Source organism: Myotis myotis, unplaced genomic scaffold (genome assembly GCF_014108235.1).
Source record: "Myotis myotis isolate mMyoMyo1 unplaced genomic scaffold, mMyoMyo1.p scaffold_m19_p_2, whole genome shotgun sequence".
Classification (NCBI taxonomy): Eukaryota; Metazoa; Chordata; class Mammalia; order Chiroptera; family Vespertilionidae; genus Myotis; species Myotis myotis.
Window position 1 is genome coordinate 4,118,545 of NW_023416324.1, and position 13,303 is coordinate 4,131,847.

At 57.1% G+C, this 13,303-nt stretch overlaps 2 protein-coding genes across 3 annotated transcripts in view; both read right to left on the reverse strand.

Annotated features, from left to right (window-relative positions):
• The window catches only part of CTNNBIP1 (catenin beta interacting protein 1), a 49,278-nt gene that overhangs the window by 4,081 nt on the left and 31,894 nt on the right, over positions 1 to 13,303 (reverse strand). The window lies entirely within an intron of this gene.
• On the reverse strand, positions 7,196 to 11,750 carry LOC118675903 (phosphoethanolamine/phosphocholine phosphatase-like). The gene is given in 2 exon segments (XM_036348826.1): positions 7,196 to 8,788; positions 8,791 to 11,750. Coding segments are annotated over 2 exon segments (1,266 nt in total). The 5' UTR covers positions 9,302 to 11,750; the 3' UTR covers positions 7,196 to 8,033.

Sequence of the window (13,303 nt, forward strand, 5' to 3'; positions counted from 1 at the left end):
GAGGCTGGCCCCGGGCCCCACAGTCCAGGACCCAGCCCTGTACAGATGTCCCGGGGGGAAGGGGCTACTCCCAGAAGCGCCATCAGCCGTGGGTGGGGGCGCCCACATCACCCGATGTGGAGCCAGGGGCTCCTCCAGGCCCAGCTCCCATGGCCATGCGCTCTGGAGACAGGGGCCTCTCTGAAACCCTGCACCCCTGCTTGCAGGGCTTCCCAGGGCTCCTCCAGGATCACATGTGCTACCTCCTGACCTCGAAGGGGCCTAACGCCTTCCTAATGAGGGTAAACCACTGGGGCAAGCATGTCAAACTCGTGGCCCACAGTGAATATGTCTGCGGCCCACAGCGAATATGTCTGCGGCCCAGCCAATATAACGGGTGAGCAGTTATTACAGTTATGAAAGGAAAGACGTCTCCTGTCAGATCCAGAATTACTGACATTCGCCTGCGGTCAGTTTTGAAAGTAATCCCTGCGAACAAGATTTCCCCGAGTAGGAAAGTAGTGGCAGAGAAGAGATGCCAAGTGTCAGGAAGAAAGCATTGATCTTATCATTGCTCTTGTGCTTTTCTTTATACTATGCTTTTCAAAATAAACCTGATTTCTATGAAAATGGAAGCTTTTGTTTTTCTGTGGCCCACATAAACTTAAACCTTATGTGGCCTGTGTTAGCCTTTGAGTTTGACATGCTTGCACTGGGGCCCAAGAAACTCAGAAATACAAACTGAAGCCCCGGTCTCCAATTCCCACACTGCGGGGGGCAGGAGACAGTGGAGGGGTTCCCTTCGGCTAATGCTTCAAAGCCGTCCAGGGAGCCCAACCTGCCGGGCCCGGGACACCCTCCACGCTCACAGCCACCGGCCAAAGAGGGACCATGACCACACGCCTCCACTCTGTCCCCTTCTCTGCCATGATTTCTGGTTGTGGCACCTCTTCACCCAATGACCTCATTGTCTTGCTGTCAACACCAACTAGAGCAGTGATGGCGAACCTTTTGAGCTCGGCGTGTCAGCATTTTGAAAAACCCTAACTTAACTCTGGTGCCGTGTCACATATAGAAATTTGTTGATATTTGCAACCATAGTAAAACAAAGACTTATATTTTTTATATTTATTTTATATCTTTAAATGCCATTTAACAAAGAAAAATCAACCAAAAAAATGAGTTCGCGTGTCACCTCTGACACGCGTGTCATAGGTTCGCCATCACTGAACTACAGTCTGCCACCCGCCACTCAACACGGCAGCAGCTCAGCTACCGGCTCTGCAGAGAGGAGCCAGGAAGCAAGGCTCCTGGACAAACAGGTCTCAGCTGCTCCTCCACCGGGGAAAGTTTCCACGGGGACGGGGACGGGGACGGGGACGAGGCTCTAGCGCCGCCTCAGATGAGGCCTCCTCCCAGACAAACTCTGCCCACTGGGTGGCACTCACTGTTTATGGCAGCTGTAGCCTGGGAACCCGGGTTCTATAGATCTCAGCTCTGATGCCCAAAGTTCCCAGGGGATGGCTTTTACCCAGAGATAGCAAGACCCGGGTTGCCATGGGGACAGCAGCCCTGATCCACCAAGGAGTCAGCAGCCAAATTGGGCTCCAGGCTTGGCCTCCCAGCTGACAGCACATCACCAGGCACCCAGGCTGCCAGGACGAGGGGCACACCAGGGAGCATGCAGCGGGCTCCCAGTAGGGGCGGGCCTCCTGACCAGCCATTGAGGGCCCTGCCTGGGCTTGGGCAGCCTCTGTGGACGCTGGGACCCTAGAACCTGGTTCTGGGCCTGATCTGGCCTACTTTGTGACGCAGGGCGAGTCCCTGCACATCCACTCCTGTTTCTTCATCTGCAAAACCTGAAGCATCGCACCTCTCCTCCCCACCTGAGCGCCAGGACAACGTCCACACACAGGGCACCAAAGTTAGCATCTGTGGGGTCACAACTCGGGTTCTACACACCAGCTCTTCTCCAGGCCAGACCCCACCCCTTAACACACCTGCTCTAGTCCAGACCCCACCCCTTAACACACCTGTTCTAGTCCAGACCCCTCCCCTTAACCCACCTGTTCTAGTCCAGACCCCTCCCCTTAACCCACCTGCTCTAGTCCAGACCCTTCCCCAAACCCACCTGCTCTAGTCCAGACCCTCCCCCAAGCCCACCTGCTCTAGTCCAGACCCCTCCCCCAAACCCACCTGCTCTAGTCCAGACCCCTCCCCCAAACCCACCTGCTCTAGTCCAGACCCTCCCCCAAGCCCACCTTCTCTAGTCCAGACCCCTCCCCCAAACCCACCTGCTCTAGTCCAGACCCCTCCCCCAACCCCACCTGCTCTAGTCCAGACCCCTCCCCCAAGCCCACCTGTTCTAGTCCAGACTCCTCCCCCAAGCCCACCTGCTCTAGTCCAGACCCCTCCCCCAAGCCCACCTGCTCTAGTCCAGACCCCTCCCCCAAGCCCACCTGCTCTAGTCCAGACCCTCCCCCAAACCCACCTGCTCTAGTCCAGACCCCTCCCCCAATCCCACCTGCTCTAGTCCAGACCCCTCCCCCAAACCCACCTGCTCTAGTCCAGACCCCTCCCCCAAGCCCACCTGCTCTAGTCCAGACCCCTCCCCCAAGCCCACCTGTTCTAGTCCAGACCCTCCCCCAAGCCCACCTGCTCTAGTCCAGACTCCTCCCCCAAACCCACCTGCTCTAGTCCAGACCCCTCCCCCAAGCCCACCTGCTCTAGTCCAGACCCCTCCCCCAAGCCCACCTGTTCTAGTCCAGACCCTTCCCCAAACCACCTGCTCTAGTCCAGACCCCTCCCCCAAGCCCACCTGTTCTAGTCCAGACCCTCCCCCAAGCCCACCTGCTCTAGTCCAGACCCCTCCCCCAAACCCACCTGCTCTAGTCCAGACCCCTCCCCCAAGCTCACCTGCTCTAGTCCAGACCCTCCCCCAAGCCCACCTGCTCTAGTCCAGACCCTTCCCCAAACCACCTGCTCTAGTCCAGACCCCTCCCCCAAACCCACCTGCTCTAGTCCAGACCCTCCCCCAAGCCCACCTGCTCTAGTCCAGACCCTCCCCCAAACCCACCTGCTCTAGTCCAGACTCCTCCCCCAAGCCCACCTGCTCTAGTCCAGACCTCTCCCCAAACCACCTGCTCTAGTCCGGACCCCTCCCCATAACCCACCTGCTCTAGTCCAGACCCTCCCCCAAGCCCACCTGCTCTAGTCCTGACCCCTCCCCAAACCACCTGCTCTAGTCCAGACCCTACCCCAAACCCACCTGCTCTAGTCCAGACCCTCCCCCAAGCCCACCTGCTCTAGTCCAGACCCCTCCCCAAACCACCTGCTCTAGTCCAGACCCCTCCCCCAAACCCACCTGCTCTAGTCCAGACTCCTCCCCCAAGCCCACCTGCTCTAGTCTAGACCCCTCCCCAAACCCACCTGCTCTAGTCCAGACTCCTCCCCCAAGCCCACCTATTCTAGTCCAGACCCCTCCCCAAACCACCTGCTCTAGTCCAGACCCCTCCCCATAACCCACCTGCTCTAGTCCAGACCCTCCCCCAAGCCCACCTGCTCTAGTCCAGACCCTCCCCCAAACCCACCTGCTCTAGTCCAGACCCTCCCCCAAACCCACCTGCTCTAGTCCAGACCCTCCCCCAAACCCACCTGCTCTAGTCCAGACCTTCCCCCAAACCCACCTGCTCTAGTCCAGACCCCTCCCCCAAACCCACCTGCTCTAGTCCAGACCCTCCCCCAAACCCACCTGCTCTAGTCCAGACCTGTTTCTCTAAACTCACATCGCCCATCCCACCCTCCACATGCCCCTGAACCCAACCCACACACCCTACCTCTGGAGTCTGTCCTCTCAGGTCAGTGAGGTGCTCTCCTCACTCTAATTCTTTTGTTTCCCAAAATGTAAGCTCTCCCTGACCAGAGGCTTGACTATAGGGAAAGGGCCAGGATCTGGGAGGAGTGGGTGGATCCCTGCAGGGTCAGGAAAGACCAGGTCTGCAAAGGCCTGCTTGTTCCCGGTTCTAAGAGGCATCAGAATCACCAGGAGGGTGGTTTCACATGCCAGTTCCCCGGCCTACCTGCTGCAGGGGAAGGGGGTGTCTGCATTTTAACAAGTATCCTCGGTGATTCAGTGTGGTCATCTGTGGCCCACACTCAGAGAACTCGTGCTACAGACTGTCCCTTGATCTCCACTCCCCACCCGTGTTGTCCCTTCTCGGCCAACGTTCAGAGAGGTCTGTCCTGCTCCCACTCCCTCGCTTCTCGCTTACTCCCCGGCCCATAGCAATCTGGCTTCCACTGGCGCTCCATAGAAACTGTTTTGGGGAAAGTCACCACTGGCCTCTTAATCAGAAGCCCAGGGAACCCTGACAGTGACCCTGCGGACCCTGCCCCTCCCAGAGCTGCCTTGGGTCCTCCCACTGTCCTCCGTGCTGTGCTCACTGAGTTCCCCTTGCCCTCACCCTGCCTGCTTTCCCTGGACGACCTCACCTGATCCCATGTCTCACCAATACCCAAACCCAGTCCTCCATCTGCTCCCACCTTGCACCTGCGCTCTGACCTTGCTCTCACCCTTCCTGGACACACACAGGCCCCTCCCACTCAGACCTCCCCTCCCTGTCTCATCCACTAGGACCTCAGTCTCAGACCCCATCCCTACCTGCTCACCCAGCCTGCAGGTTCTCGGTCCTAAATGTCCTGCATCACTTTGCACCAGCCGTCACTGTGACCATCCAGCTGTCTTCCTGCCTCACCTTCTGCCCATGACCTCTCCCCAGCGCTCACCCTAAATCAGTGGTTCTCAACCTTCCTAATGCAGTTCCCCATGTTGTGGTGACCTCCAACCATAAAATTATTTTCGTTGCTACTTCAAAACTGTAATTTTGCTACTGTTATGAATCGTAATGTAAATATCTGATACGCAGGATGTATTTTCATTGGTACAAATTGGACATAATTAAAGCATAGTGATTAATCACAAAAACAATATGTAATTATATATGTGTTTTCTGATGGTCTTAGGCGACCTCTGTGAAAGGGTGGTTTGACCCCCAAAAGGGTCGTGACCCACAGGTTGAGAACCACTGCCCTAAATAGATGACAACTGACCTGGCTAGCTCCCCTTCAGGCTGTGGTAACCCCTTGCAGTCTTCAGAATAAACTCCATCCTGAGCCCATTTGCCTTTCTGGCCACTCACCACCCACCCGGCATCCGCCAGGTGGTGACACGTAGACACTCAACACTCGCACACGCTGGGCAGGCTCCGGGGCTCCCCCGGCCTGTGACGTCCTCCCCTAGGTCTCCCACCTACACACTCCCACACACCCTTCCAGGCCCAGGCGAACGGCGCCTCTTCTCTGTGCCCTTCTCTCGGGACTAGTCCTCCTGTGATCTGTGTGCCCAAAGTTCTTTACACATTTGCTCTTGCATCTGCCCTGCTGGACCAGCAGCTCGAGGGCAGGCAGCAGCTTGAGGGCAGGGCTGTGAAAAGGCACGTGCCTGGCACACAGATCGGGGCTAACATGAGCAAAAGTGTCCCATCACCGGGAGAGCGGCCCCCTAGTGCTCTTGTCCAAGGCAGAGGTCGCCTCTTAGGGGTGCCTGGAGGCTAATTAGAGTTGCACAAGGGCATTGTTCTCAGTTCTAAACAATAGGCCCCCTGACACTGCAAGGAAGGTCAAAGCAGCCCTTTGCTGGCCGGAACCAGAATGCGGAACTGAGCAGTTGGCCTGCGTTTCAGCACATTCCTTACCCTTTCTTGGATTTTTATTTTTCTGTAACACAAGTTACCAAGTCCCTCTGGCTGATTTTTCAGTTGGATTCAATGTATATGTAATTTTTGGGGTTCAATTTTATTATTATTAGGTCACAGGTAATTCTCATGTAAGTGTTGATTAAAGTGAAAAGAGATTAGCTTCCCCTCCATAGGGTGAGTCCTCTGGGGCCTGACTGTGATTTCAGCCCTGAGCTTGTTAGCACCAGTGCCTCTGGGAGAAGCCTGGGTCCACGCGAGCATCCAGCAAAGCCCAGCTGTGGGCCCGAAGCTGGACTAGGGCTGCACAGAGCGCTGACCTGGCCCCACGGACCCTGGCACAATGTGATTATGGAGACTAGGCTCATCAGCAAGAGGAGGAGCAGCGACGACCCGAAAGGCGCGAGGAGGGCTGCATGGAGGAGGTGAGAGAATGGAGGAGGGAAGGGGTGCGAGAGGGTTCCAGGAAGAACGCTGGCTGTTAAGATGGAGATGGTGTCAGCACCTTCACTGATGCTGCTGAGAGGGCCAAGTGGGGTGACCGACTGCAAAGTGCCGTGCAAGGGGTGGGCCACTCCCTCGGAGCTGCTGGCTCCCTGCTGTTGCCCATGACCATGACCACAGCCCCTTTACCCGGATTCCGTGTAACCCTGAGACCAAATGACCTATTTTGGGCTCTCTGGCTGCATGCCCTGAGCCAGCAGCCTCGGCTGCAGAGGGTGGGAGCCAGCAGAGCCTGGGACAGCCCAGCTGGCTCCAGGCTGGGGACCTTCCCTGGAAAGTCTCTTGCAGAAAGAGTGTGATCCGATGAGGCTGGGACAGGTGTGAGGAGCCACCGTGCCTGCACCACAGCTCCCAGCTCAGGTGAGGGGAAGAGAAGGACAAGAGCTTCCTTAGCAAATCGGGGTCTCTCACAGCCCCAGGACACCTGGGCAGGGGCCCATACGAAGCACCGCACCAGGATGACAGCTCTGCAGGTGACGGGCCACAGGGGCCTCTGCCCTGTGCACTGGGGCCTGGGATGGGCACCCGCTGGGCCCCGTTCCCGGGGCGGTGCTGGGGCAGGAAGAGACGGGTGCTCTCGACAACCGCACACTCAAAGGCCCGCAGGGCCCGGGACAACAAAGCAGTGGAAAACTCGTCCCAATGTCTCCAGTGCCTCCTGAGATGCCACAGTAACTGCCAAGTCTCTCCTGTTGCTTTGAAACGCACGGGGCCTGTAAGCCACTCCTAGAATTCTCTTAAAATAACTGAAGATTTACACGTAGAAAGTCAACATGTGGCACAGCCTGGACCCGCTGACCGGCTCTATGGCCTTGGACTTGTTACTTAACCTCTCCAGCCACTGTCTCTTTTTGAAAGTGAAGAGGGCTCTTGTGAGGCTTCCTGGGAAAACCCTCGACAAGCAACCAGGCTCAGAGCAGGACCTCAGTGTTTGCTGTTGTGATTTTTTTTTTGACTCTTCCCCCTTCACCTGCTTTAATAGCTCTAAAACACCAAAGAGGAGGGGCTTGGGTTTCGCTTGCTCTGCTTTAAAACATCATGGCTTTCTGTTCCATAGGAGAGGAGGGGGCCGCAGAGGGCCCAGCCCACAGGGGTGACTTTGGTTGTCCCTGGTCTTGTTGCATAGAGGAGGCTGGGGTATGAGAAGGCACTGCTGTGAGGTTCCTGGCTGGTCCGACCCAAGCCAGACAGTGTGCTATGCTACCTCGTTCCACCACCAGGAGGCGACTGTTCCATCTGGCTTTTCTTCCTTTGGAGTTGCTGGCCGGATGGGCGGGGAAGGGAGGCCAGAAAAGGGATGTAGTGTGGCATCGCGGCAGGTGAAGCGAAATCTAGGCCTGGGTCGGTTGCCAGAAAGCTTCCTCTCTCAGCGGGGAGTCGACGCGGGAGGATTCCTCCTTGACCTAAGACTGGGAGAGGGGAAGTTACGGGCCAGGCAGCCGTTAAAGTTCTCTCGTGCACAAGGGAACCGCTTCCTCCCAGTTCAGAGGATGAGCTTTTAGGAAACGCTGCTGCCTTCCCAGGAACGCGCGTCACCCGGGTTGGGCCACCGTCCAGAATGTAACTGTTTGCTGTGGCTCTGAGGGGGGCGGCCGCGCTGGTTTAACTGCATGGATAGTTCGGATTGGCTCTGAACTCCCTCCTTCAGCCCCCGAATGGACGGGCCTGGAATCCTAGAAATTCCACACCAAAGAGGGGCATACCAAAGCGAAAGGGAAAGGAAGTTAAAAAACTAGATGGTCTTTCCCGATCTCCCTTCCTCACTCCTGGTCAGGGCGCCCCCTGCAGGCCGCTGTCTCAGCACGTCTTCAGCACCTGCTGCAGATGGAGGCGCACGTCATGGGCGGTCTCCCAGGGCACCACCGTGGCGCGGAAGGAGCTGGGCTCGGCCTTCTGCGCCTCCTGGATCAGGCGGTGCATGGGGTAGCCGCGGCGCGGGAAGGCCACGTCGCCGCCGGCCAGCAACCCCATGGGGCAGAAGTCATTGGCGCCGTCGCCCACGTAGAAGAGGCGCTCGAAGTGCACGCCGTCCTGGGCCCGCTCGCGCAGGTAGTCGCTGAGCACCTTGTGCTTGCACATGTTGCTGGGGCACCGCGCGCAGCTGTGCGCGTGGAAGGGCCGCAGCGCCAGCAGCCCCCGCGCGTCGGGCCCCGAGGGGTTGCTGAGGATGCGGCGGAACAGGCCCAGGTGGCCGGCGGCGCGCAGCGCGCTCTCCACGCCGAAGGTGTTGGCATCCGAGATGAGGATCACTTCGAAGCAGGCTCCCTGCTTGGCCACAAACTGCAGCAGGTCGCCCATGCCCGGGGACAGGGGGATGGCCTCGTAGACGGCGCGCAGGTCCCGCGGCCGCACGCCCTGCTCGCCCAGGTACTGGAAGACCCGCAGCATGTACTCATTGGAGAAGCCCTCGCGGTAGGTGGCGCGCAGGCTCTCCGGCAGCTGCTGGCCCGGCGCGGCGCGCACGATCGAGTCGTCGCTGTTTTCGTCCACGATGGTCTCGTCAAAATCGAAGGTCAGGAGGAAGCGCGGCGCGCCCTGCACAGCCATCCCGCCGTCCAATTCCCCGGAAGGACCGTGTCAGCGGGTGGGGTTCGTGCCAGAGTCCGAAGCGAGCGAGCAGCAGAAGCAATGGGGCTTGGAGAGGTAGGAGCCTCCCGCGCCAGGCCACGGCATACCCTAGACAGGCATCGGAGGCCAGCAACTGGAAAACACCCGCTCTGGTTGGTGCACCTCCCCAGCACCACCTGTAGGGACTGCTGGGCGCTAGCCCTCGTCCAGAGCTCCTCTGAGCAGTTTTGTCCTGAATGATCAAATCGTTTTGTGTTGTCCAAGAGTTCCTCAAATAAAAGGGGCAAGGATCTCCGAGCTTCTCCGGCAGGCTTGGTTGCAGGCTCCTCCCTGACACCCTGGTCGGGGCTTGTGCAGGAGGCAACCAGTCGACGTTTTCTTCTCACATCGATATTTCTCTCTGTCTCTTTGCTGTTGTGATTAACAGCAAAAATGAGAAACCAATGTCCCACAATAAAGGATCCGTCAAAAAACAGGGCACAGCCGTATGGCTGCATGTTATGCAATTGCTAAAATGTTTTCTTGAAGATTGTTTAAAACATTGTAAAACGATCATAAGTAAAAAACTGGATGTTAAAACGGGTAGTAAAATGTTTATAGTATAAGGTCCCAACTTTGTGGTGGAAATAGATGCATATTTTTAAAAGGCTGACGGGAAATTTAACAAAATGTAATAGTGATGAGAGCTATGTAATAGGATTCAATCTTTTAAGCTGTTTCTGTCTCTCCCTCTGACTGTGCGTTATTTTATAGCCAGAAAAGTGGTCAGTTGTGCTACAGAGAGAGCAGCGCTGGCAACACTAAAGGCATGAACTCAGCACTCTGTCCCGCCTGCGCTGGAAGCTGCAGCTGGGCCTTCTCCGCAAGGCGACCTTCCCAGGAAGTACTGATCTCCTCTGGTTCAAAGCCAGGCTGTCAGGTCCCTGCAGCGCTCAGAAAACTGGCTCCATGTCTCTGCCTTTCTCAGGGACGGCAGGCTCCAGCCCCACACATACAGGAAGGGAAACCACAGTCCCAGGTTCAAGGAACTCAGAGTTGGTCAGAAGCAGACCAGGAAACAGTGTGCGAGCAGCGCAGTCGAGTACAGAGTACACATGTGATGGAAATCACAGGAGGGCCTGGCCTGCGCGAGGCAGGAGGGAGTGGGTGTCAGGGCCTGGCCTGCGCGAGGCAGGAGGGAGAGGGTGGTCAGGGCCTGGCTCCTGGGCTCCTAGTAGCCGAGAGGCAGATGCAGAGGCAGAAAGGTGTGAACACGCGTGGCCTGAGACAGGAGCCGAGAGCCATTCCCTGTGGCTGCCTAAGGTGCATGAGGTCACGGTGTTGCAGGTTGGCAGGGGGTCTTGCTCGTCATGCTAAGGGGGCTGGACTCCAACCTCAGGCAGGAGAGAGCCACTGAAAGGTTTTAAGTGGGGGAGGCCTGCTGATATGGCCTTCAACAATCCCTCTGGCCAGGGAGTAGAAAGTGCACTGTAGGGGGCAAGTGAGACGTCAGGGTGCCAGTTAGGAGCTTTTGCAGTAATCAAGATGAGAATTAATACAGGCTCAGACCAGATGGGGTTCAAACCAAGCTGGAGAAGATGAAGCAGATCTGAGCAGCATTAAAGCTTCGAGATACTTGGGGAAGAGAGGAGGACACGGCAGAGAACACAGGTGGGGAAGGTTCTGAACCTGGGTCTGCTGAGTGGGGGACACCGTGGTGAGGTGGTCAGTCGGGAGCTGCACATACAGTCGGGTCAGCAGAGGGGTCTGCGCTGAGGGAGCATGTCTGTGGAAGTCACCGTAGCATGTGAGCTCCCAAAGAGAACGTATGAGACTGAGAGTCGAGAGGACAGACTATGGAGGAGACCAGCGTGACAGGGAAAGAGGGCATTCACAGGGGGGTGAGCAGAGAGGTAGAAAACTGGGGGAGGGGAGAGAGGTGTGTATCATGGAAGACAAGGAGGAAAAGCAGGGTTTCTGGAAGGATCATGGTGACCTCACCTGGCCAGATCCTGCTGAGTAGTCATAGGCGTGTGGGTGTGACCATATAGGCCCCGGAATCGTCCATGGGACACCCAGGCTGGCCTCAGCCACCTCTCAACTCTCAGTCTCAGAGCCCCAGAGGCCAGGCATGTCCACTGTTCAGTCCAGTACTGGGGGCCACGGGACCCTCTGCTGGACCCCTTTAGTGAGCTCTCAGGGGCAGGCCCACGCTCCAGGGTCTCCAGCAGATACTGGACACAAGTTTACCAGGGGGAGAGCGGGAATGGGGGAGGCTGGGAGGCCTGGGTGCAGCAGGATGGGCCAGATTACAGTGGGCAACGAATGCCCAGCTCACTCTCCTCCCTAGGTCGAGGGAGGGCAAGCAGTGCCCCGGGTACCGGTCCCCTCCGGCTGCAGAGGGGAAGTGTTTGTGGTTCTAAAGATTGTGGGCAGGACCCCAGGACTAATGCCAAGCACAGATCCATTGGTGGGGTGGCCTCGGGAGCCCTATGGAGGGGAGCTGGAACAGCAAGAGGCTGCAGACACCCAGGAGGGAGCAAGGGGCATTTGCTGAGAGACAGCGCCACCTCGTGGCAGGAGGCACTCCCACCAGGCTTCTGCTCCTAGGCCTTTGGGGGTCTTTCATGCTGGGGCCCCTGCACCGGAAGCAGTGAGCCAGGCTTTTGCCACCTGGGCAGCACTGGAGCCTCTGACAGCAGCATGCCCCGTGGCATCCGCTGAGGTCGGCTCTGCCCGCAGAGAAGGCAGGCAGACTAGAATTTTAGCCGACAGCCACTGGGCGCCATGGGGAGGGCAGAAATGTAAGGTCTTACTCTCAGGCTTGTCCCTGCACAGCCGGAGGGACTGGACTGGCTGCTGGCTGGTTGCCATTGTGTGTGTGTTCGTGGTGTCTTTAGGCCAGTGGTCGGCAAACTCATTAGTTAACAGAGCCAAATATCAACAGTACAACGACTGAAATTTCTTTTGAGAGCCAAATTTTTTAAACTTAAACTATATAGGTAGGTACATTGTTATTAACTTAATTAGGGTACTCCTAAGGCTTAGGAAGAGCCACACTCAAGGGGCCAAAGAGCCACATGTGGCTCGCGAGCCGCAGTTTGCCGACCACGGCTAGGCTCATGGTGAAGTACCAGCGTGCCGCGAGGCTCTTCCAGACACAGCCACCCTCCCCTCCCCAGCTCAGGTCCCCGGGAATCCTCGGGCTTTCTGCAGCGCATACCTTCCGTGAGGCTCAGGTCAGAGTGACCGTGGCGGTGAGGGGCCACCTGCAGGTCACCCGGCAGCAGAGAGCCACCCCTGCCACCAGCCTGCCCGGAGGTTCTCCCCTGGCTCCAGGCTCAGCTCCAGGAGCTGCTTCCTGGAGAGAGAGGTGGCTGAGGCCAGCCTGGTGTCCGTGGACGACCCACACTCAGAAGGGCCCAGACTCTGGGGCCCATATGGTCACACCCACACCCATGACTCACTCCTGGCTGCTTAGCAGTTTCGGGCCAGGTGAGGTCACCATGATCTCCTAAACGACTCGACAGAGTTCACTTTCATTCTCAATTGTTGGTTTGGCGGAGAGAGGTAAAGAGTTCTCATAAAAATACTTTTTTAAACTTCCCTTATTACAAAAGAAATGTGTGAGCCATGTTAAAAATTAGCATTCTAAAAATGTGTGATTTGGAAAGTGAAAGTCCGTTATATAGTGTTACCCTGTATCAAAATTTTCTATTAGCAGCCTGGTGAGTTTTCTTAAAAAGAAAAACAGAAACAAAGTTTGCATTGTTTTCAGAGAGAGGAAGGGAGAGGGAGAGAGAGAGAGAAACACCAGTGATGAGAGAGAATCATTGATCGGCTGCCTCCTGCACGCGCCCTACTGGGGATCAAGTCCACAACTGGGGCATGTGCCCTGACGGGGAATCAAATCATGACCTCCTGGTTCATGGGTTGATGCTCAACCACTGAGCCAACACCAACCAGGCCTGGTGTATTTTATTTCAGCCTTTTTTTCTATACACGCGTGGGTATGGGGGGAGAGATGAATGTGTTGTTTTCTATACTGACACAGTCCTATAGCTTTTCTTGATTTTTCCAGTAAAACATTCCACCAGAGGCATTTTTATCACCCCCGCTCAAATTCAGGTTAATTCAGTGAGCCAAGACCAGGGTGGGAGGCAACGTGAGGGTTTCGGGTAGATGAGGTTCGACACTGGGAGAGGGGCCTGGAAGAGGAGCGCGCTCCAGAAAACATACCCCAGGAGGCAGGGCAGACTCCACACCCGCGTCTCCCTCCCAACTCCGCCAACAGTGCAGGCGGCCCAGGACAGGCTGCCCTGTGTGTGTAGCCCGGCGAGCGGCTGCCCAGGGAGCTGCCTGAGCCACTGGGACGTCCTGTACGTTTCTGCTGAGCTAGGTGCACAGGCTGGGTCACGCCCAGCGTCAGAGCTCGGAACTGGGCCCTGAGCCAGGGCAGAGCCCTGTGACACCCAGGAGAACAAGGGCAGCTCCAGGACAAGCAGCCGTGTGCCAGACCC